At 52.6% G+C, this 23,847-nt stretch overlaps 2 protein-coding genes across 2 annotated transcripts in view; both read right to left on the bottom strand.

Annotated features, from left to right (window-relative positions):
• The window catches only part of podxl (podocalyxin-like), a 143,400-nt gene that overhangs the window by 4,054 nt on the left and 115,499 nt on the right, over positions 1-23,847 (bottom strand). The window contains exons 5-7 of the mRNA XM_038811815.1: positions 12,287-12,446; positions 3,605-3,663; positions 405-575 (exon numbers count right to left, since the gene is read on the bottom strand). Of these exons, the coding sequence (XP_038667743.1) occupies positions 405-575; positions 3,605-3,663; positions 12,287-12,446 (390 nt within the window). The remainder of the gene's footprint in view (positions 1-404; positions 576-3,604; positions 3,664-12,286; positions 12,447-23,847) is intronic.
• On the bottom strand, positions 1,411-1,704 carry LOC119973618 (60S ribosomal protein L37a-like). Its single transcript, XM_038811999.1, has one exon. It carries the CDS (start codon positions 1,702-1,704, stop codon positions 1,411-1,413), a length of 294 nt encoding a protein of 97 aa, XP_038667927.1.

Raw genomic sequence — 23,847 nt, 5'->3', positions numbered from 1 at the left:
TTAGTGTTGGGTGGGGTTACTGGGTTATGGGGATAGGGTGGAGGTATGGGCTTGGGTAGGGTGCTCTTTCCAAGAGCCGGTGCAGACTCGATGGGCCGAATGGCCTCCTTCTGTACTGTAAATTCTATTCTATGAAATAACCTGCACGTCTTTGGGCCCATCCTTATGTGCAGCAACCCCAAATAACCCGTCCTCCTTTATTGCCGACACCTCTCCTCTCCGCCCAGTGTTTGGGATCAGAGCTGGAACCGCGATGTAATCTCTCCGTCACTCTGGCCTAGAGGAGCTGAACCTGGTACTTGGTGACCTTCCTGTTGCCTTGTTTAATGCGAGTGTTTAATTAACATTCCGTTTTTATTCGTGCTGATTGTGACTGACACCCATTCAGTCCGGCTGACACTCACCTGGTCCTTCTTGAGCTGTGACTTGCGCTGTGCGCACCTGTAGATAATGGCCGACAGGAACACAAGCACCAGCAACGAGCCCGTGACCACCATGGCGATGAGCTTCTTCAGCTCTGTCGCTGTTTGCCGTTCGTTGCTGTCTCCTTTGTTAGCGGAGAACGTAATGCCCACCTGAAACAAAAAGGGGACAGTAAATAGGACAGACGATTTCAGAAATGCCGATCCGGGGAAAAGGAGATGAGAAAGAATTGTGAGACTAATAAAGGTTATTATTATTATTATAAAGGCGATGAAGGTGTGAGACAGAGTGGAGGGCGGGGAGCGCTGACAGAAGCGATCCATCACCAGCTGCCCCGTGATTCGAGGATGACAGTCTACCCGGGGTCGCGGGTTTTTGCTGAGGGTCCTCATGGGGCTGAACAGACCAACTCTCGACCCGCTGACCTTTGGGCACATGGGGCAGGTTGTCCCATGAGGCAGTCGGATCCGGGATGCAGGGTTTGCCTCCATTTCTGTCTCATCATTATGGCCACTGTGACTCAACATTCTCTCAATTGACCACTGGCTTGAGGGTTTGTCTGTCCTGTGGTAAAAGGTTGAGTAATTTGGGTTCATATGCTCTGGGTTTTAGAAGAATGAGAGGTGGTCTCATTGAAACCTAAAAGATTCTGGCGGGGTTTAGCGGGTTGGCGGAGTGGATGATGGGGGGCACAGTCTCAGGATAAGGGGGGGGGGGGCGATCGTTTAGGACTGAGATGAGAAGAAACTACTTCACACCGAGGTTGGTGACTGCTCCACCGCTGTATATGTTTAATGCCGGGTGAGACAGATGTTTGGTGTCTCAGGGAATAGGTTGAGGCCCAGGATCAGCCTTTATCATACTGAATGGCAGAGCAGGCTCGATGGGCTGAATGGTCTACTCGTGCTCCTATTTCTTGTGCTTTTTTTCTTTGCCTTTAACATTTTATTATCAGGTTTGCTGACACGTAAACCTGTGGGAGGGGGGTCACTTTCCGCGGCCAGTGGTCACCTTCAGCTCCGGCAGACGGTGAATTGCAGACTTTACTGTAAAGGCTGAGGTGGTGTTGTCTCCCTGAGCTCCTCCAGCCACTGTTTTCATGTGAGATCCACAACGCCAGATACCGACTGCCCTGGGCTTCAGCGATGTTTTCGCACAGAAGGAGCAGGAGTATTTTGCGGGCTGACTGACCTCGATCTTTTTCACACTTTCGCGGGGTGAGGCGCCATATCGGGTTCCATATTTCCTGGCGATTCCCATTTTCTTGGTGCGTTTCGCCATCTTGCTGGACGGCGCAGAGAGCCCCGTTTCTTGAGCTGAAAAGCATGATCCAGCTCGATGGACAGGTAGCCATTTTGAATGACTGGCAGAAGGCTCCTCATTAATGTCAATGCTGTTGTGCTTCATGCGGAACTTCAGAATTTGCTTGGAGTGTTTATCCTCCCCCGGAACGTTGGGCATTGGAAGGTTGAGGAGCCAGGACCTGGTGGGCGAGATGCTTTTTGGCCATCTGCAAACAGTGGCTAGTCTATTGGAGTTGATTCTGCCTGCATGCCTGTGGGCCTGGCTTATTGGAAGGGCAATGGCATTAGTTCACCCGTCCTATTGAATGCAGAGGATGTGCAGGAGGCATTAATGATGGAATTCTTGAGCTTTTCTTGTGTGTCACTGATACAAAGTTCCGGTCTCATTGCAGTACAGGAGGGTGGCGACAACAACTGCTCCGTACACCAAGACCTTTGTTGAGTTGTTGAGATCTTTGCTGTCAAACACTCGTCACCACAGTTTGCAACAGATTGAGCTGACGTAGCTAATACAATGCTAGATCTCCTTGTCAATGGTGGCCTTTGAGAACTGTGGAAATGATACAGCACAGAAGGAGGCCATTCTGCCCATTTTGTGGTTCCGACCCAAAGACATCCTGGTGCCCTTTCTAATCCCATCTTCCTGCACACGGCCCATAGTCCAGTTTACAGCTCTTAAGGTGCAGATCCAGGTACTTTTTAAAAGAGTTTAGGGTATCTGCCTCCAACATCAACTCACGCAGCGAATTTCAGACACCCACCACCCTCTGCCTAAAAATGTTCTTCCTCACGTCCCCCTAGAATCCTTCTGCCAATTAGCTTGAATGTATGACCCCTGGTTTTTGAGAGAGGTGGGAAGTACTCAACATATTCCCGAGTCTCTCCTTCAACATGTGTGGGAGGTCGAATGGTTGGCTGATTAGGTGTGGGATGATAGCAGTTTAACTTTGGCAGCAATCAAGGACAGGTTGGGTTTCTTACATAAAGAATTGCAGAGGTTAAGGTTGGCTTCCAGGTCTGGTGCAGAGTGGGCAACAGCACTGCGCCTGTCTGCAAACTGCAGAACGTGCATGTCTACGGACTAGGGTGGTCAATTTAGTTTTGGTACGGAGGCAACTGAGGTTAAAGAGTTTTCCATCCAAGCAGTATTCAATACTCACACCAGAGGGCATGAAATGAAATGAAATGAAAATCGCTTCTTGCCACAAGTATCGTTTCAAATCACCTGATGATTGTTTGAACCTCACCTGATGAAGGAGCTACGCACTGAAAGGTAGTGAATCCAAACAAAGCTGTTGGACTTTAACCTGGTGTTGTAAGACTTCTCACTTTTTTTTGCAGCAAATGTTCCAGGGGACCACAGGCTCTGAACTTCCAGCTCTTGGCCTGTAGCCCTGTCGGTAACAGCACCTCAAACACAAATCTGGTGTTCTTGATTAAAAGGGGATTTCTTGATTAATAAGGGGATCAGGGGTTATGGGGAGAAGGCAGGAGAATAGGGATGAGGAACACATCAGGTATGATCAATTGGCGGAGCAGACTTGATGGACTGAATGGCCTAATTCTGCTCCTATAATCTTATGATCTCATCCATTTCTCTTTATTAGACGCTGGAAAATGATGCATCCGGCGTTCCTCTGTTGCAATGGAATAATTGGCCCTATTACATCTCCTTAAAATTGTGTGGGGGAAGGAAGATTGGGGGGGGGGGGGGAAATCCATGATTGAAAACACATTTCTGGACAGAACAGAGTCAAGGGCTCTTCTTTCACCTTTGACCTTCCAATGTCTTTCTTTTGGATTCTTCCAGTTTATGGAATTGAATCAGTCCAAACACTGTTAAAACATGGTGAATGTGTAGTAATATTAAAAATTACCTCTTTCAGAACCATCTCCGGAAGTTTCGCAAGAAAATTGTCGACTTTTTTGCTGTCAACTGTGAAGGAAAAATAACACTTTAGGAATGAGTCACATTTTTTTTTTTGCCCTGTTCTCCTTGATTGGGCTGAAGTGAAGTGCCCAATCTGGTCAAACATCCTGGGTTACGTTTATCCTGTGGCTCCTCAGTTGGGGTCATGCCCGGATCGGCAGAATTGATGGCTATGTCCATCTGCTCCCAGCCAATCCCGTGATAGCAACAAGCTCCTGCATTTAATATCGTGTATTTAACACGGTCAAACATCTCAAGTGCCTTCACTGGCAAGGTCAAATCTGGTTTGGTTTACTATGGAAGGTTTCATCATGTGACCTGCTGACTGTAACCATCCCTCCCCGCCCACACCCAACATTGGTCTCCATATAGAACATAGAACAGTACAGCACAGAACAGGCCCTTCGGCCCTCAATGTTGTGCCGAGCCATGATCACCCTACTCAAACCCACGTATCCACCCTATACCCGTAACCCAACAACCCCCCCCCCCTTAACCTTACTTTTATTAGGACACTACGGGCAATTTAGCATGGCCAATCCACCTAACCTGCACATCTTTGGACTGTGGGAGGAAACCGGAGCACCCGGAGGAAACCCACGCACACAGGGGGAGGACGTGCAGACTCCACACAGACAGTGACCCAGCCGGGAATCGAACCTGGGACCCTGGAGCTGTGAAGCATTGATGCTAACCACCATGCTACCCTGCTGCCCCTATATATGTTCATCCTCGGAGCACTGGCCTCCTAAGCCAATCAGGAACTGAAGAGACTCTTTCTGATTGGATCGTTCTTACCTGCCAGCTAAACAACCTTCATTCCCATGCTCGATCTTCGTATAACTAAGAAACCAAAGGGCTGGGAATAATTTTTTACAAGTACATGGGCTGGATTCTCCGTTTGGGAGACGATGGCCACACTGCACTGAAAACGTAGCTCGCCAAGGTGCAGCGTGGCCATCAAAAGGTCGGAGATCCCGCATCCAGGATCTACCCGGCTCGCTACAAGATCCAACAAGATCTTGTGAGATGTTGCGATGTGAATCACTTTTTGGCAAATCTGCATATTCGAGCGAGGCAGTAAGCCTTACTCTAATGTGCAGATTCCCGAGGTACCTGAAGCTTTGGGATTCATTCCTTTTACCTTGGAGGCCTTGGGTGAGTGCTGTTCAGCACTGGTCCTCACAAATGGGGACCAGACAGAATGGCATTTGTGGGGGGTCTTCCAGGGGATCAGATGCCCCCAATTGTAGGCCTTTTGGGCAGGGTGGTGCCCTGGCACTGCTGGTGCCACCTGGGTACCCTGGAAGTGCCATCCTGGCAGTGCCACCTGGGTGCCAGGAGGGCTGTTGGTGGCCAGGCCTCCTTGTTGGTAAATTGGGAGGTGGTGAGGCTGTCCTGTGTGTTGTGGTACTGGGTACAAGTTGGGCGGCCTGCTGTGCCAGCTCAGGCTCCACGTCCAGGTCCTCCTGGACACCAACCTCGCCAGATGAGGCCTGATGTTCTTCCTCCTCCTCATCCTCCAGCATGTTGCCCCTCTGCTGTGCGATGTTGTGCAGGACCCAGCAAGCCACCATGGTGCTCGAGACCCTCTCGGGGTTACGTTGGAGAGCCCACCAGAGCGGTCCAGGCATTCGAAATGTACCTTGAGCAAATTGAGGCACCGCTCGATGATGCTCCTGGTTGTTGTGTAACCATCGTTATAACGGTTCCCCGTCTCAGTCTGAGGCCTCTGCACAGGCGTCATCAGCCATGACCTCAGCGGTAACCTTTGTCGCCCAATAGCCAACCCCTCACCCGAGGGAGCAGCTCGAAGTTGTTAGGAACCTGCGAGTGCGCCAAGATGTATGCATCGTGCATGCTGCGTAGATATCGGGTGCTGACGTGCATGATGTGGAGTTGATAGCCGCACACCAACTGTACGGTCATGGAGTGGAACCTTTCCGATTGATAAAGGGCACTTTTTTTGAATCGGTGCTTGGAGGGCAACCTGTGTGCCATCGATCACCCACTGGACTTGGGGCATGCCAGTGATGGCGACACATCCCTTTGCCTGGGCACGGAAGCACAGTGGTTAGCACTGTGGCTTCACTGCTCCAGGGTCCCAGATTCGATTCCCGGCTTGGGTCACTGTCTGTGCGGCGTCTGCGCGTTCTCCCCGTGTCTGTGTGGGTTTCCTCCGGTTTCCTCCCACAAGTCCCCAAAGTCACGGGGCTGGATTCTCCGTGTGGTGCCGCTGAAATCGCGAAACGTGATCGGCCGGAGAATCGGCTCCGCCGCCAAAATTGGGCTTGACGCCGATTTTGCACCGATTCGGAATTCTCAGGACCCCCCTACTCGATGAAATCACGGCGCCTACCGCGCGGCAAGGATGTACAGTATGCATCTCATTATCTGCCCTGACGACCGATTCTCCGGGGACTCAGCGATTCTGCGCCCCGGATGGGACGATTTCCCGACCGAGTGTTTAATCGTGAAGCTGGCATGCTGGCTGAGGAAGCTGCGAGAGGAGGTAGGAGATGGCGTGGGGGGACTGTGGGCTCCTGTATCGAACACCGGCCATGTTATCGGCGCGGGGGGGGGGGGGGGGGGGGGGGGGGGGGGGGGGGGTGGGGGGTGGCGACGGCAGGCCGAGCAGCCACGGAGCCCCTGATAGGACAGGGCGATGCCCACGCATCGAACGCCATTACAGCGGCATCTTGCTGGCCACCCACACCGGCCAATGGGTGGACGCGGGGAAAACACGGTAGCATTGTGGATAGCACAATCGCTTCACATCTCCAGGGTCCCAGGTTCGATTCCCGGCTTGGGTCACTGTCTGTGCGGAGTCTGCACATCCTCCCCGTGTCTGCGTGGGTTTCCTCCGGGTGCTCCGGTTTCCTCCCACAGTCCAAAGATGTGCAGGTTAGGTGCATTGGCCATGATAAATTGCCCTTAGTGTCCAAAATTGCCCTTAGTGTTGGGTGGGGTCACTGGGTTATGGGGATAGGGTGGAGGTGTTGACCTTGGGTAGGGTGCTCTTTCCAAGAGCCGGTGCAGACTCGATGGGCCGAATGGCCTCCTTCTGCACTATAAATTCTTGACAATTCTATGATGCCCTCCCCTCCACGGCCACCCGACTCAACAGGCGACACCCACCGGGGGACCACCCAGGGCCACACCTGTACATCCAGTACCCAGTACCCGCGCCCACCAGGATGCCCGGGCAGTGGGCTTCGCCACCATCACTGGGGTGCCCCGGGTCCAGGGGGTAATCGATGGGGTGAATACCGCAGTATGGCCACTGGCGGATCACAGGCCACTGTTCACCAACTGAAAGGGGTAGCACTCCATGACCGTTCAGGGGGTCTGTGACCACCAGATGCGGATATTGCACGTCTGCGCCTGGAACCCGGGCAGTGTACATGATTCATTCATATTGGCACAATCTGTGATCCCTGACATGTTCGAGGGACACCCCACCAGCTGAGGAGCTGGTTGCTGGGCGACAAGGGTTATCCGCTGCGGTCGTGGCTGATGACGCCTACATAGAGGCCACAGACCGAAACGTAGCAGTGCTACAATGATGCCCATTGTGTGACCAGGGGTGTTGGCGAGAGGTGCTTCGGGGTCCTGAAGATGCGCTTCAGGTGCCGAGACTGCACTCCAGTACGAGCAAGGAGGGTCGGCTGCATCGTGGTGGTCTGCAGCGTCCTCCACAATATAGCCCAGTAAAGGGGTGATGTGCTGGAGGAGGAGGAGGAGGCGCGACTGTAGGCCTTGTCAGACAAGGAGGATGAGGGGGACAGGACAATCAGCGGGACATGGGGGCTGGCCAAGCACAGGAGGCCGCACAACAGAACTGCCAGGGCCAGCGAGCACGGAGCACCTTATTCAACACAGATTTCACGACTAGGGGATGGGTTGCTGGGCAGGGACACCACAGTATCACACCTCTTCACCACGGACCACCCTCACCTTCCCCACCACCGACCCACCCTCACCTCCCACACCACTGACCACCCTCACCCCCCACACCACCGACCACCCTCACTCCCCCCACCACCGACCACCCTCACCCCCCACACCACCGACCACCCTCACCCCCCACACCACCGACCACCCTCACCCTCCCACACCACCGACCACCCTCACCCCTCCCACACCACCGACCACCCTCACCCCCCACACCACCGACCACCCTCACCCCCCACACCACCGACCACCCTCACCCCTCCCACACCACCGACCACCCTCACCCCTCCCACACCACCGACCACCCTCACACCACCGACTACTCTCACCCCCCCACCACCGACCACCCTCACCTCCCACACCATCCTCACCTCCCACACCACCGACCACCCTCACCTCCCACACCACCGACCACCCTCACCCCTCCTACACCACCGACCACCCTCACCTCCCACACCACCGACCACCCTCACCTCCCCCACCACCGACCATCCTCACCCCTCCCACACCACCGATCACCCTCACCTCCCCACCACCGACCACCCTCACCCCTCCCACACCACCGACCACCCTCACCCCTCCCACACCACTGACTACTCTCATCCCCCCCACCATCGACCACCCTCACCCCCCACACCACCGACCACCCTCACCCCCCACACCACCGACTACTCTCACCTCACACACCACCGACCACCCTCACCTCCCACACCACCGACCACCTCCCACACCACCGACCACCCTCACCCCCCACACCACCGACTACTCTCACCTCACACACCACCGACCACCCTCACCTCCCACACCACCGACCACCTCCCACACCACCGACCCCCCCTCACCTCCCACACCACCGACCACCCTCACCTCCCACACCACCGACCACCCTCACCTCCCACACCACTGACCCCCCCCTCACCTCCACACCACCGACCACCCTCACCTCCCACACCACCGACCCCCCCCTCACCTCCCACACCACCGACCACCCTCACCCCCACACCACCGACCACCCTCCCTCCCACACCACCGACCACCCTCACCTCCCACACCACCGACCCACCCTCACCCCCCACACCACCGACCACCTCCTCACCCCCCACACCACCGACCACCCTCACCTCCCACACCATCGACCCACCCTCACCCCCCACACCACCGACCACCACCACCGATCACGCTCACCTCCCACACCACCGACCACTCTCACCCCCCACACCACCGACTACTCTCACCTCCCACACCACCGACCACCCTCACCTCCCACACCACCGACCACCCTCACCTCCCCCACCACCAAACCCACCCTCACCTCCCACACCACTGAACACCCTCACCCCTCCCCACCACCCGACCACCCTCACCTCCCACACCACCCAGCACCCTCACCCCCCCACACCACCGACCACCCTCACCCCCCACACCACCGACCACCCTCACCCCCCACACCACCGACCACCCTCACCCCCCACACCACCGACCACCCTCACCTCCCACACCACCGACCACCCTCACCTCCCACACCACCGACCACCCTCACCTCCCCCACCACCGACCACCCTCACCTCCCACACCACTGACCACCCTCACCTCCCCCACCACGGACCCACGCTCACCTCCCACACCACCGACCACCCTCACCTCCCACACCACTGAACACCCTCACCTCCCCACCACCGACTACTCTCACCCCCCCACACCACCGACCACCCTCACCCCCCACACCACCGACCACCCTCACCTCCCACACCACCTCCCACCCTCACCTCCCACACCACCGACCACCCTCACCTCCCACACCACCGACCACCCTCACCTCCCACACCACCGCCCCACCCTCACCTCCCCTACCACCGATACACCCTCACCTCCCACACCACCGACCCACCCTCACCTCCCCTACCACCGATACACCCTCACCTCCCACACCACCGACCCACCCTCACCACCCCCACCACCGACCACCCTCACCCCCACACCACTGAACACCCTCACCTCCCACACCACCGACCCACCCTCACCACCGACCACCCTCACCCCCACACCACCGAACACACCCACCTCCCCCACCACCGACCACCCTCACCTCCCCTACCACCGACCACCCGCATGCACACTCCCCTCCGTTATCTATACCTGCGGCACCATGAGCTGGGGACACCGGGTTGGCAGTGACAGCGGGTCTGGTCCGTGGCATGGAGCATGATGACAGCCCGCTCTGCGATGAGCTCCATGCTCAACATCGTTGGACAATGTTTGACTCATGCCCACAGTCGTACCGTCCACCTGGGTGATCCCTGCATGCGAGCTGGCCGGCTCATTACGTGGCCCTGTCGAATAGCTTGGGATGGAGTGATTGGGATCGATGGGGGGGGGGGGGGGGGGGGGGGGGGGCAAGGACCATCCACTGGGCCTCACCTGTCCACCACCCCTCACTCCCAGTGGTCATCACTGACCGCCCCAGCCCCATACCCATCAGACAGAGCACAGAGGCAGGTTTCAATGGTGTTAACCTGTGGTTTATTGTGAAGAGGTATATACAATCTGTGCACTAGCCCCTATAACTAAACTGTGCACAGCACCCGTGCCAACTTAACTGGTGTCTAGCTTTCTGGCCTTATGGGCCCTCGGTGGTTCCCCAGACGGTACATCAGGGTGGAGGCGGGCTGCTGTGACCCCTGCCCTGCAACGAGGGTCCCCGTTGGTGTACGTTTCCTGGGGGCAGCGCGGCCTGGATAGGCCCGGCTGGTCCTCGGATGTCGCGCGTTGCGTGGTGTTACCCTGATCTGCCCGCTGCACACCAGATGTACCAGGGACAGGAGGGGGAGCGGGGGGGGGGGGAAGCTGAGGTGGGCGGTGTTCCGCCACTCCCCTGCAGGAGTCAGGAGTCACCTGCACGGGTCACATCACCTCTCCCTCCCTCAGGGTGCCCAATGGTCCCTGGGTTTCTCCATGGGGCGGGGGTGCGAGCGGATGCCCCCCCCGACACCTGGCGCTACCAGTCCTGGATGCCCGCTCTGGTATCTACAAGGGTCTGAACGTTCGCGGGCATGGAGCACTGGGAGTGGACCATCTCCATCTGCGACTGTGCCACCACCCTGAGGGTCGTTGCCACATCAGCCGGTGAGTGGGCCACGTTCCTCTGGGACTGGGCCACCTCCCTCTATGTCTGTGCAACGCCGGCCTGTTGAATCGGCACTGTTGCATAATCAGGGTCAGTTTTGAGTCATAATGATTGGACACCCAACTCCACCAGTTGATCAAAGGACTTTGAGTCCGGGGCTGCCGAGTACGTCCGGCTTTTGATGATGCTGCAGGAGGTCGGGAGGATTACCTTCTGTCGGTCCTCTCCATTGACATTGTCCACCTGGGAGAAGTATCACATTCACCCGGCATATTGGGCCCAAGCCTGTATCCATAGCCTCTAATTTCCTGAAGAGCGGCATTTTTAAACTTCACCGGCCACGTTGCAATATGTGGCTGTGACGTCCAGAATCGTAATTGCTGTTTTTACCTCCCTGCCAGTATGAAGACCCAGGAGGCCTGAGTGAAGAGATTTTCCTTCATCTCTGCCCTTTATTCTGACCTCGTTTCCCAGAACGCCCAGCCAGAGAAAAAGATATTCCCACCGCCTACCCTTCAGAATTTTAAATGTTTCAGTGAAATAATTCGGGCCATGCTCCAGGAAATGTCGCTGCAATCTACTCAATCGTTCCTCATTGTATACCTCTCTCAGCCTCAGGGCCAGCAGTAAACTCTGTTGCACTCACAGCCCAGGGCAAGTTTACCTTTCCTTAGATAAGGAGACCAAGGGGCAGCACGGTGGTGCAGTGAGTTAGCACTGCTGCCTCATGTCGCCGAGGTCCCAGGTTCGATCCCGGCCCTGGGTCACTGTCCGTGTGGAGTTTGCACATTCTCCCCGTGTTTGCGTGGGTTTCGCCCCCACAACCCAAAGATGGGGCAGCAGGGTAGCATGGTGGTTAGCATAAATGCTTCACAGCTCCAGGGTCCCAGGTTCGATTCCCGGCTGGGTCACTGTCTGTGTGGAGTCTGCACGTCCTCCCCCTGTGTGCGTGGGTTTCCTCCGGGTGCTCCGGTTTCCTCCCACAGTCCAAAGATGTGCGGGTTAGGTGGATTGGCCATGCTAAATTGCCCGTAGTGTCCTAATAAAAGTAAGGTTAAGGGTGGGGTTGTTGGGTTACGGGTATAGGGTGGATACGTGGGTTTGAGTAGGGTGATCATGGCTCGGCACAACATTGAGGGCCGAAGGGCCTGTTCTGTGCTGTACTGTTCTATGTGCAGGCAATGTGGATTGGCCATGCTCAGTAACATAGAACATACAGTGCAGGAGGAGGTCATTCGGCCCATCGAGTCTGCACCGGCCCACTTAAGCCCTCACTTTCACCCTATCCCCGTAACCCAATAACCCTTCCTAAGCTTTTTGTACACTAAGGGGCAATTTTTCATGGCCAATCCACCCAACCTGCACGTCTTCGGACTGTGGGAGGAAACCGGAGGACCTGGTATGCAGTGCATTCGCCCATTGAGCTATCGGCGGGGGGGGGGGGCGGGGGGGGGGGGGGGGGGTTTGTTCTTTGCCACCAGTTCCCCTAGAGTTGGGAGCAGAATGGAGATGAGCCATTGTGAATACATAGCGTTCAACAAACAATCTAACCTTTAAAATAGATGTCGATGTTAAACATTTTCTTGTTTTTTTCCTTCGTAGGGCTAAGTCTGATCTCACAGTGATTAAACACTTTGAGATCTTCTTTCTTAACCAGTTTGCTGCAGAACAGGTCAATCAGTCCCTTTCCCATCTTGTTGACAAAGGCGTCCTAGAATAATGAAACCACATTATTAGAGAAGATCATTGGAATATTTTCAAATTTCACGTCCAAAGTAACTGGAAATATTCCTGCCACAGTTCATCGCCAGTAGGTCCGACAGTTACCCAGTGGTATCGCAAAGGTTTCCAGCAAATTGTAATTTTCCCCACCCTTTCCTGGGGGTCCTGTTCCCTGTTGGAATATCATGGTGCAGTGTAACATCTACCACCTTGTCTAAAAGCCAGTGTACGATGAGATATCTGTCTGAGTGAGGTGTTCCTCTCAAACGGCCGGGCTGGACAGACGGGTATCCTTGGGGCCACATGAATGTCCTCCCACCTCGACTATAACTCTATCAGCATATCCTCCTTTTTCCTCTCTTATAACATATCCAGCTTGCCCTGAAAGGCACGTACACCGAAGCAAATCCTTGTGGCTGGGAGTTCCATATTCGTGATGTAAAAACCTTTCTTTGGAGTTCCTCCCTGGATTTATCATGCTCCCCAGTTTTGGATTCTCCCACAAGCGAAAACATTTTCTCTGTCTCTACCCTTTGAGATTTTCAAGGCTGCCAATAGTTCATACTTCAGCCTTTGCTGTTCCAGAGCAAAGAGCTCCAGCTGGTTCAGTCTTTGCTAATGGTTGTGACACGTGCGATCAAAGTGAAACACGCACATGCACAACCTTTCCCAGGATGGCTTTCTGGACAGCGCTAGACTGGACTGGTGCCCTGGCTGATTTTTCTCCTTCATCACCCAGAAGGCATTGAGATTCTCTGCCAACAGTGACCGACTAGCTCTGTACATAGGGAGGGGGGCGGGATTCTCTCAGCCCGGTGTGCGGATTTGGGGGGGGCAAGTAGAATACAGCCCACAGACTGATACAGCACAGAAAGAGGCCATTTGGCCCATTGCGTTTGTGCCGACTCTCAATACGAGTTACCCAGTCATGCATTCCTTCCATTTCCTCATAACCCTGCAATTGTTATCTCTTCAGAAACCTGCCCTAATATCCCCATATCCGTGCTGGGTGTCAACCGTGCCCTGAGAAATCAACTCTATTATTGATGCCCCATAAATGCAAGTTGTTGTCATATCTATATATTTTTTGAAAAAACAGGTCAAAAGGACTTTGCAAGAACTTTGAGTAGTTTAATCTTGAGCAGGCGGCCTGCTGGTTTTCAAAGTTTCTTCCCATGTCATTATGTGTAAGCTTGAGCAGCTCACTTAGGAATGCAGCAGGTTGCGGGAAAAATCCTGCCAGAAACAGGCAGTGTTTCTATTGTCAGGCAGTAACCAGTTCCTCTGATAAAACGGAGAATGCTATCTAACCTAGCCAGATCCCAGCAACAGGAATGTTCAGCAGCACCGTGCCAGGGAATACGCTACAATCACAACACTCACAGCACAGAACTTGGGCTGTTTTTTTTTTAAGCGGGTGATGATTTAAACCCCCCCCCCCCCCCCCCCCCCCAACTGCTGACTCCCCAGAAATCCACCTCACTTTTCTCTCCTGAAAGAAGAAACAAACTTGCGTTTCCGCGGCGCCTTTCACATCGTGACCCAAAGTGCTTTGCAACCGATGAAGTACTTTGTCGCGATTGTGATGCAGGACCCGTGGGAGCCAATCGGCACCCAACAAGCCCTCACAAGCAACAAGAGGAACCTTCCATAAGAGGAGCAGGAGTAGACCATATGATCAGCCGTGTGTGCTCTGCCATTCATTTTTTTTCTTTATTGAGGGGCAATTTAGCGCGGCCAATCCGCCTACCCTGCACATCTTTGGGTTGTGGGGTTGGAACCCATGCAGATACGGGGTGAATGTGCAAACTCCAGACGGACAGTGACCCGGGGCTGAGATCGAACCCGGGTCCTCGGTGGCATGAGGCAGCAGTGCTAACCACTGTGCCACTGTGCCGCCCTTGTGCTCTGCCTTCATGGCTAATCATCGGTCTCAACTCTGCTTCCCCCCCCCCCCCCACCCCCCATATCCTTTGATTCCCTGAGTGACAAGATCTCAGGCCCCTCAATATATTCAGCCATGGAGCATCCACGGTCCTCTGGGGTGAAGAATTCCGACAACCCTTTGAGTGAAGAAATTTCTCCTCATCCCACCCCTAAATGATCTGTCCCACGCCCTGACTGAGACTGTGCTCCTGGGCTCTCGATTCCCCAGCCGGGAGAAACAACGTCACGGTGTCTCGCCTGTCAAGCCCCTTCAGAATCGAGTCGCGTTCAGTGACATCACAGAGTGGACTCTCCATTGCCTGACTGGGCAAACAGGATTCCCAATCGGGAGGACAATGGAGGTGCCCGAAAAATGGGTCTGGCACCGGGGCGCGATAGAGTCATAGAGGTCGACAGCACAGAAAGGCCCCTTGACCCATCATGTCTGCACCAGTCAAAAACAATCACCTGATTTATTTTAATCGCATGTTCCAGCACTTGGCTGATAGTCTTGTATGCCTAGACATTGCAAGTGCATATTTAAATACTTCTTAAATATTACAAGGGTTCCTGCCTCCACCACCTTTTCAGACAGCGTGTTCCAGACTCCCACCACCCTCTGAGTGAAAAACTTTCCTTCACATCCCCTCTAACCTGCTGCCCCTCACCTGGAATCTTGTCCTCCTGGTCATTGATCCCTTCACCAAGGGGAAACATTTCTTCCTGTCTACTCTCTCTATCTCCCACATCATTTTATACAACTCAATCATCTCCCTCCTTAGTCTCCTCCGCCCCAAGGAAAACAATCCCAGTCTATCCAATCATCTTTTTTTAAAAAAATTATTTTTATTCAAATTTTCACATTTTCACAAAAAAGAAAACAATAACAGAAAATTCTAAGAACAAAAAAAAAAGACCCCCCCCGCCGTAAATACAAAAGAGAAACAATAAATTAACGCCCGTCATTGGCAAAAAACGGATATTCAACCCAAAACAAAAAGACAACCCCCCCCCCCCCGGGTTGCTGCTGCTGCTGACCTTTTGTTTTTACCGTTCTGCCAGGAGATCTAGGAATGGTTGCCATCTCCTGAAAAACCCCCGCACTTGACCCCCTTAGGGCAAATTTCACCCTCTCCAATTTAATAAACCCCGCCATATCGTTGACCCAGGCCCCCACGCTTGGGGGCCTCGCATCCTTCCACTGAAGAAGAATCCTCCGCCGGGCTACTAGGGACGCAAAGGCCAGAACACCGGCCTCTTTCGCCTCCTGCACTCCCCGCTCCACTGCAACCCCAAATATTGCGAGTCCCCAGCCTGGATTGACCGTGGATCCTACCACCCTCGATACCGTCCTTGCTACACCCTTCCAAAACTCCCCCAGCGCTGGGCATGCCCAGAACATATGGACATGGTTTGCTGGGCTCCCTGAGCACCTAATACACCTGTCCTCGGTCCCAAAAAACCGGCTCATCCTTGTCTATCCAATTATCTTCATAACTAAAACTCTCCAGCCCAGGCAACACCCTGGTAAATCTCCTCTGCTCCCTTCCCAGTGCTATCACATCCCTCCGAGAATATGAATCCCAGAGCTGCACACAATACTCTAGCTGTGGCCTAACTGATGTTTTATACATAAGTTTCAGCATAACCGCCCTGCTCTTAAACGTTATACCTTGGCTAATAAAGGCAAGTATACCATTTGCCTTCTTTTTTTTAATATAAATTTTTTCCAATTAAGGGGCAATTTAGCGTGGCCAATCCACCTAACCTGCACATCTTTTGGGTTGTGGGGGTGAAACCCACGCAAACACGGGGAGAATGTGCAAACTCCACACGGACAGTGACCCAGAGCTGGGATCGAACCTGGGACCTCGGAGCCGTCAGACCGCAGGGCTAACCCACTGCGCCACTGTGCTGCCCACCATATGCCTTCTTAACCAGCTTATCCACCTGCTCTGCTACCTGAAGGGACCGGTGTACATGAACACCAAGGTCTGTCTGATTCTCGGTGCTCCCCAGAGTCCTGCCATTCATCATGTTTCCCCTTGCTTTGTTTTTCCTGCTCAAGTGCATCACCTCGCACTTATCCAGCTTGAACTGCATTTGCCACTGATCAGCCCATCTGACCAGCCCGTCTATATCCTCCTGTAATCGAGGGCTATCCTCCTCACTATTCACCACCCCACCAATTTCTGTATCATCCGCGTACTTACTGATCAACCCTCCTATATTCATGTCTAAATCATTTAGATGAGCCACAAATAGCAAGGGCCCCAACACTGATCCCAGTTAGAAAACCACCTCTCGACCATCACCCTCTGCTTCCTGCCACTCAGACAATTCTGGCTCCAATTTGCCAAATTGGATCCCATAGACGCTTCCCTTGGCTATCAGTCTCCCATGTGGGACATTATCAAAAGCTTTACTGAAGTAACATGGGCGGCTGGATTCTCCATTCCTGAGACTCTGGGGCAAGATTCATGGACGTCCATGATGGCAAAATTGGAGCCGCACCTGGACCGATTCAGTTACTGTTAAGGGTCCCGCACCACGTGGAACACAATCGATTCCAATGAGAAAGGGTGCCGGATTAGCCGGATTTGCAATTGACACTCAGGAGGCTGACAAGCTGCAGTCGCACATACACACTGCACTCCCCACACACACCATCCCAGCCAACAAGATGGCACTGGTTGCGCTGGAGAGTGCCCATCCCACTGATGGGTTGGCTGGGGCCAGTGGGCACCTAGGGGGGTGGCCTCGGTGGGGGGGGGGGGGGGGGAACCCATACGACATGCGGTACTAAATTCACAGTGGGCAGTCAACGGCGTGCACAGCTACATGGCTGCCTTGCCACCTGCGGCAATGGTGTTCCATGCCCGTCTGCCCGAACCCCACAGCCCACCTCCTGGTCACCCCACACCTACTCCGCCCGGCCCTGGCAGAAGCCCCCAGGCCACCGGCGTAACTGTCAGCAAACTATGGGCGATGTCAGACACTTTCCAGACCCCCCTCCCTCTCCCTCAGCAGCCACACCGGCGGTTTCACGATTTTTAAAAGCAGAAGCGAACCACGTTGCCGTTGGGAATTCGTCCCAGTGGAGGCGGAGAATCGCGGAGGCCCTGGAGAATACCAGGTCAGGCCCGCTAACCATTTTTATTTTGAAAATTCATTCTTGGGATGTGGGCATCGATGGCTGGGCCAGCATTTGTGGCCCATCCCTAGTTGCCCTTGAACTGAGTAGCTTGCTAGGCCATTTCAGTGCTGTGTGGGTCTGGAGTCACGTGTAGGCCAGACCGGGTAAGGGTGGCAGATTTCCTTCCCTGAAGGACATTAATGAACCAGATGGGTTTTCACAACAATCGGAAATGGATTCATGATCACCATTAGATTTTTATTATTAAATTCAAATTTCACCATCTGCCAAGGTGGGATTTGAACCCAGGACCTCAGAGCGTTAGTTTAGGTCTCTGGATTACTAGTCCAGTGACAACACCACTCTGCCACCGCCTCCCCAAGGTGGCCAAGGGTGATTACTCTACGTGTGGAGTGGAACGCATTGGCGCCGCTGTCGAGGCGGCGGAGAATTGCGATTTGGCGTGAAACCGGCGCCAACCATGATTTCGCGTCAAAAGCGATTCTCCGCCCAATCGCGTTTCCCGATTCCGGCGTCAGCCGACGGTGAATCCTGCCCGGGATCTTTCAGTTTCGCCTGAGGGGGATGGGGTGCCTCACTGGGAAGATGCTACCCGTTCAAACTGCAGTAGGGTCCATCGGCACAGGCCTCATGCTCGAGACGGGAGAGCCTCGCTTGGCCGTGTGACCCTGAGACGCATCCAGCCAAGCCTTTTACCTCATATCTCATCACAGGTCAACAGATGGGCACCAGGAGTTGACCCTTCATTGCCATAGCCAAGGGTCACTGTAACCCCGCTTTCCCAGCGCTGTGTGCCAGGGGTACTTTCAGCTCAGAGCGTGGGTCTGAGTAGACTCTGAGGGCCGCGTTTGTTAATGATTTCCAAGTGCTGCTTAAAAATAATAATAATTATCATCATAAAGATTCCCATTGAAGATTCTTTGACAAGTCCTGGCAGGGCGAGGTTGGAGGGCATGGAGGGGGGGCGGGAATTAAGTACTGATCCTCTTGAGATTTATATATTTTTTCAACAGACAAGAAAGAAAGATTTTTGCAAGATTTAAATCTCGGGGCTTAAAATACTGAGTCACAAACAGCGGCATTGAAATGCTTAATGCAGTCATGTGTAATTCTTTTGTTGCTTATTTTAATAGAGACATTAATCCGATTACAGGACAAAGAAATCAGCCACAAAGATGTCGAACCCTCAAGCGCAAATATTGCTTGTGCCAAACTTTTACTCCATGACATTGCCTGATGATTCTCCTTGCTGTTTAATAAGTCTTCCTCTGTGGGAATCCAGGGTCTGGCATGGAAGAGATCTCTGTAAAATCGTCTCGCTCTCTCTAAAGCAACGTCCGTGACGTTTACCTACAAGCAATGCTCTCGCCATCAAATCGAAACTTCAGCTGAATTCATTTCGGATATTTAGTTTAACGGGGCATCTGTGTCGTGTTTAATTGTTCAGTTATTGATTATGTGAGTCTGCTGAGTCTTTGTTCTCTGTGTGCTGCTAGCCAGGCCTGGGTGCGGTTGCAGAGAAAAGGAGGAACTAAATGGGAGCAGGAAGCTGTAAACATGAGAACAGACATTTCGAAAGCATTGCAAATTGATGCTCGATCAATGACTCCAGAAGCGAGATTGGACGACAATTGAAGGCTTTGTTGGACTAGATGTTTCCCCCAGCAGCGCAGGTACAGAATGCAGCTGCTAGGGAGACACAGGCTTTTATACTCCGCCTTACTGGGCGGAACCAGCAGGCAGGCTTCACCAATGATAGAGCAGTCTCAGGTACCTCCCACACCAATGGTCTTACAGCATTATCCAGGATACCGTAATACCCGAATACCGACTACCACACAAATAAAGCTCCTGTTCAGGCATAGAAACTGGTGTCATCTCTGCATATCGCTACGGTATAAAGGAAAGTAGTCTGGGACAGGAGAGAGTTAAAATTTTCAGCAGGTTGATGAATGAAACCTTGTTTTAACATGTCAGTGCAGATCAAAATCCTTAAAATAAAGGCCTACCAGAAAGCCAGCACTTTGATTGTAAAGTTTCACCAATAATGGATTGCTTTTGTTGAGGTTTAGCCGAGGCACGATTATTGCTTATTGGACAATCTTCCCTCCTACCTCCTATCTCCACAGCTTTGTTAAAGATGTTGACTCATGCTGGGATACCTGACCTGACCGGAATCACCTGTCAAACCTGCCCAAAGTGACACTCAGTCATTTTTTTGGGCAAGTCGCCCCCGATGCGTTGCCCCACAATGCTCTCCTTTGACATTGAGCAACTCCTATGGAGCTGAGACCAGTTGGCATGGCAATGGACCAGCCATAAAGGGATAGCATGAAATTAATTTCTTCCTGAGAAAGTTTGGTAATATTTATAAAAATGTCTCGCAAAGTTCAGTGAAGAATACACGTTTAAAAGAGCTCTTTTGGTGCCCTAGCTAACATTTGTCCTGCACACCAACATCAATAAACTACCCGTTTCCCGTAATGTTCTTTGTAGAACATTGCGGCAGCACGGTAGCACTGTGGATAGCACAATCGCTTCACAGCTCCAGGGTCCCAGGTTCGATTCCGGCTTGGGTCACTGTCTGTGCGGAGTCTGCACATCCTCCCCGTGCGTGCGTGGGTTTCCTCCGGGTGCTCCGGTTTCCTCCCACAGTCCAAAGATGTGCTGGTTAGGTGGATTGGCCATGCTAAATTGCCCATAGTGTCCAAAATTGCCCTTAGTGTTGGGTGGGGTTACTGGGTTATTGGGATAGGGTGGAGGTGTTGACCTTGGGTAGGGTGCTCTTTCCAAGGGCCAGTGCAGACTCGATGGGCCGAATGGCCTCCTTCTGCACTGTAAATTCTATATCTAATCTTGCTGTGTGCAAATGTGTTTCTCACGTAACAACAGTGGGTCCACGTGAGAAATATTTCATTGGTTGGAAAGTGCTTTGGCACCTTTTAGGGATGTGAAAGTCACTGTTGTAAATGCAGGTTTGTTTATCGAATAAAGGGCAATAGGGAATTCAAAAGAAGCTCCTTGACCCAGAAAGTCGAACTCACTAGCCCACGGAATAGTTGAGGTGGGAGGACCAGATGCACTTGCGGAAAACTAGGTAAGCACGAGGGAGAGAGGAACTGGAGGATGTGCGAGGTGAAGTGGGAAGAGACTCCTTTGGTGTATAAACACTAGGATGGATAAATTGGGCTGAATGATCTATTTCTCTGCTGTGCATTCCATGCAAATCTATGTAAAGTTATCGCCTCCGATGTTACCATCCCATTCATGCTGAAGTTTGGAATCAACCTTCTCTGCGAGGCTTTCGACGGTCAGTGGCGACACTCAGAAATGCCCCATGGCCTTCTGGTCACTTCTACAGCAATCCGGATTTAATTTTCAGGCTTAATCCAAGGCTACATTCGTCCGGCAGCCATCAGCCCCAGGGCAGTGTGGGTCTGCTGTAACACATCCCCTTATTAAACTGCAGAATAAACACCGTAGCAGAACAGAAGGGGATTCTGCACATTCGTGGGAGCTCCAGGGATGGCTGCACACCTTCAGAGATTAGGACACTGGCAGGGGTGAGAGAAGGTAACACTCCTGGGACTACGTGGTTAGCAAGGTTTCCAAGTAAATCTCCCGCAAAAGGTGCACTGTAGGCCTACTCCAAGCTCATGCAACTTTGAAATGATGTGAGCCTCTGGGCAGTTTGAATTTAAAAGGCTTGGCTTCTGATCAAGACCTTTTCATGTTGGTGTGACGGTGAGGTATAACGGGGCATTAGGAATTGCCAGCGCATTGCAAATCTTCTTTGAAGCAATTCCTTTAAATGCTAAACAAACATGAGGTGAATCCGACTTCCCAAACTCCCACATGTCCGTACAAACTTAATTAACCCTGAGCCTGTGAAGTAAGGCACAACCTGTGTTGACTTTTAGCAGAACGCCAAGGAGTGACAGCTTTCAAGTGATGTGGGTTCCAACGGTGACCCAAGGTTCATGCCTGGGGCCCGGAGCACACGGGCTTGGGTGAAGGTGCCAGTAATTTAATATGGAAAAATAAACTCGAGGAGATTTAAATTACATGCTCAGAAAGTGAATGTGCCTCTTTCTCACGGTGACAAAAATCTAAAGTAAACATCCTGCACTGGGACAAGAATTCAGACTCAAATGAGCAGCTTATACTGTAATCAGGCACTGCCTCGTATGCACGAAGTCAATTAACCCACACAGGAGGCGTAGTGGTAATGCCACTGGGCTAGCAATCTGGAGACCTAGGTTAATGCTTAGGGGACAGGGTATCAAAGCCCACCATAGCAGCTGGTGGATTTACGGTTCAATTAAAAACAATAAAGCTGGAATTGGCAAGCTTGCCATCAGTAACGGCCGAGAATTATGTCGATTGTTGTAAACACCCATCTGCTTCACTCGTGGGCCTTTAGGGAAGGCAAATCTGCCGTCCTTACCCGGTCTGACCTCCATGTGACTCCAGACCCACACCGATGATGTTGACTCCGAAATGCCCTTTGAAAAATGGCCCACCAAGCCTCAGTTCAAGGGCAATTAGGGATGGGCAACAAACACTGAGCTCGACAGCGATCTCACCAAAGGATTACAACAAAACACCAGCCAGGACCCATGCAGGAGAAGAGGGGAAGCCCAATTCCCACATGGCATCCACGCTGCACAGTGAAAATTCCAATGTTTTCAATGATCATAAACCCGTAGGTTATTTGACAAAAGACATTAATGGCTGTGTGGACAATAGTTGTCTTCTAGAATATATATATATTTTTTATTCATTCGTGGAACGTAGGCGTCACAGACTATGCCAGCATTAATTGCCCTTCAGGGGCAATTAAGAGTCAACCACATTGCTGTGGGTCTGGAGTCACATGTAGGCCAGACCAGTTAAGGACGGCAGATTTCCTTCCCTAAAGGGCATTCGTGAACCAGATGGATTTTTACGACAATCGACAATGGTTTCACAGTCGTCACTTGACTTTTCATTCCAAATTTTATTGAATTAAAATGTCACCATCTGTAGTGGCGGGATTTGAACCTGGGTCCCCAGAGCCTTACTCTGGGTCTCTGGTTTACTAGTCCAGCGACAATAACATTACGCCACCCACTCCCCTTACATATATATATATATACTGGTATTTTTACATGTATATGTCCATACTAGTATTTATATATACACTAGTTTACAGGGTAATATTTTACGTTTCCTCTCTCTGAGGTACATGCCTCTGTGGCACACAACTTTGATTTAGCTGCACCACTTCCAATTCACTGCCATTGCTAGAAGGCAATGGGACGGCGATTAAAAGGGAAGCAGAGAGAGTTGGTCGAGCCTGTGTCCATGGGGTTCCACAGGGATCAGTCTTGGGGCCCTTTCTGTTTGTGCTTTATATGAATGATTTAGACATGAATGTGGGAGGGTTGATCAGTAAATTCTCAGATGATACATTTAGTAGTAATGGAGGAGTCCAGAAAAGAGAGCCAAAAAATGGTTTATCTCCAAAAAGGAAAGTATTTACAAGCAATAGTCCGGGTCCCAGCCGCGACTACTCTGCAGCTTGGCCCCGACCCAGGCCGGCTTGTATGGCAATGAATTAACGGGCCTGCTGATGGGCCTCCGCCCCTCAGCGGGGAAGCTCATACCCTCCCGTGGTCTTGTGAGGGTTATAACAAAAGAAAATTGGTGGTGTGGTAAATAGTGAGAAGGATAGCCTTAAATTGCAGGAGGATATCGATGGGCTGGTCAGATGGGCTGATCAGTGGCAAAAGCAATCCAAGTGTGAGGTGATGGACTTGGGCAGGACAAACAAGGCAAGGGAATACATGATGAATGGCTGGACCCTAGGAAGCACCGAGGATCAGGGGGCCCTTGGTGTACATGTACCCTTAAGACAACAGGGCAGGGGATTAAAAGCTGAATTCTAGCAGCAGAGGGAACAACTGTGAAAAGATCTCACCAAGGCCATTGAGAAGCGGTGACGGCTGACGTCCGGTGACGGCGGGAGGCAGCCACGTGTTGGAGGGCTCCCGTTCGGGAACGGCATTGTCGGGGATTGACACCCGGTCCTAGGGGCAGCGAAGGCGGGGAAGGCCAGGAGAAAGCACAGGGAAGGGGTATGTCGGGGTCCAGTAAGAAAACAGCTGTGAAAACAGCGGAAAGTTCGTCGGGGAGTGGAAAGGTCACCAAGGAGAATGGAGGCTGGAGCATCAGTGGAGGCCGCATTGCTGAAGGCTGAAGAAATAACTAAGGTGATGGCTGTGGAATTCGAAAGGCAGTTCACAAAATACATGGAGACAATGAG

The sequence above is a fragment of the Scyliorhinus canicula genome, chromosome 11 (genome assembly GCF_902713615.1).
Source record: "Scyliorhinus canicula chromosome 11, sScyCan1.1, whole genome shotgun sequence".
NCBI lineage: Eukaryota > Metazoa > Chordata > Chondrichthyes > Carcharhiniformes > Scyliorhinidae > Scyliorhinus > Scyliorhinus canicula.
The sequence above is the reverse complement of the archived record's forward strand: the minus strand, read 5'-3'. Positions and strand labels throughout refer to the sequence as shown.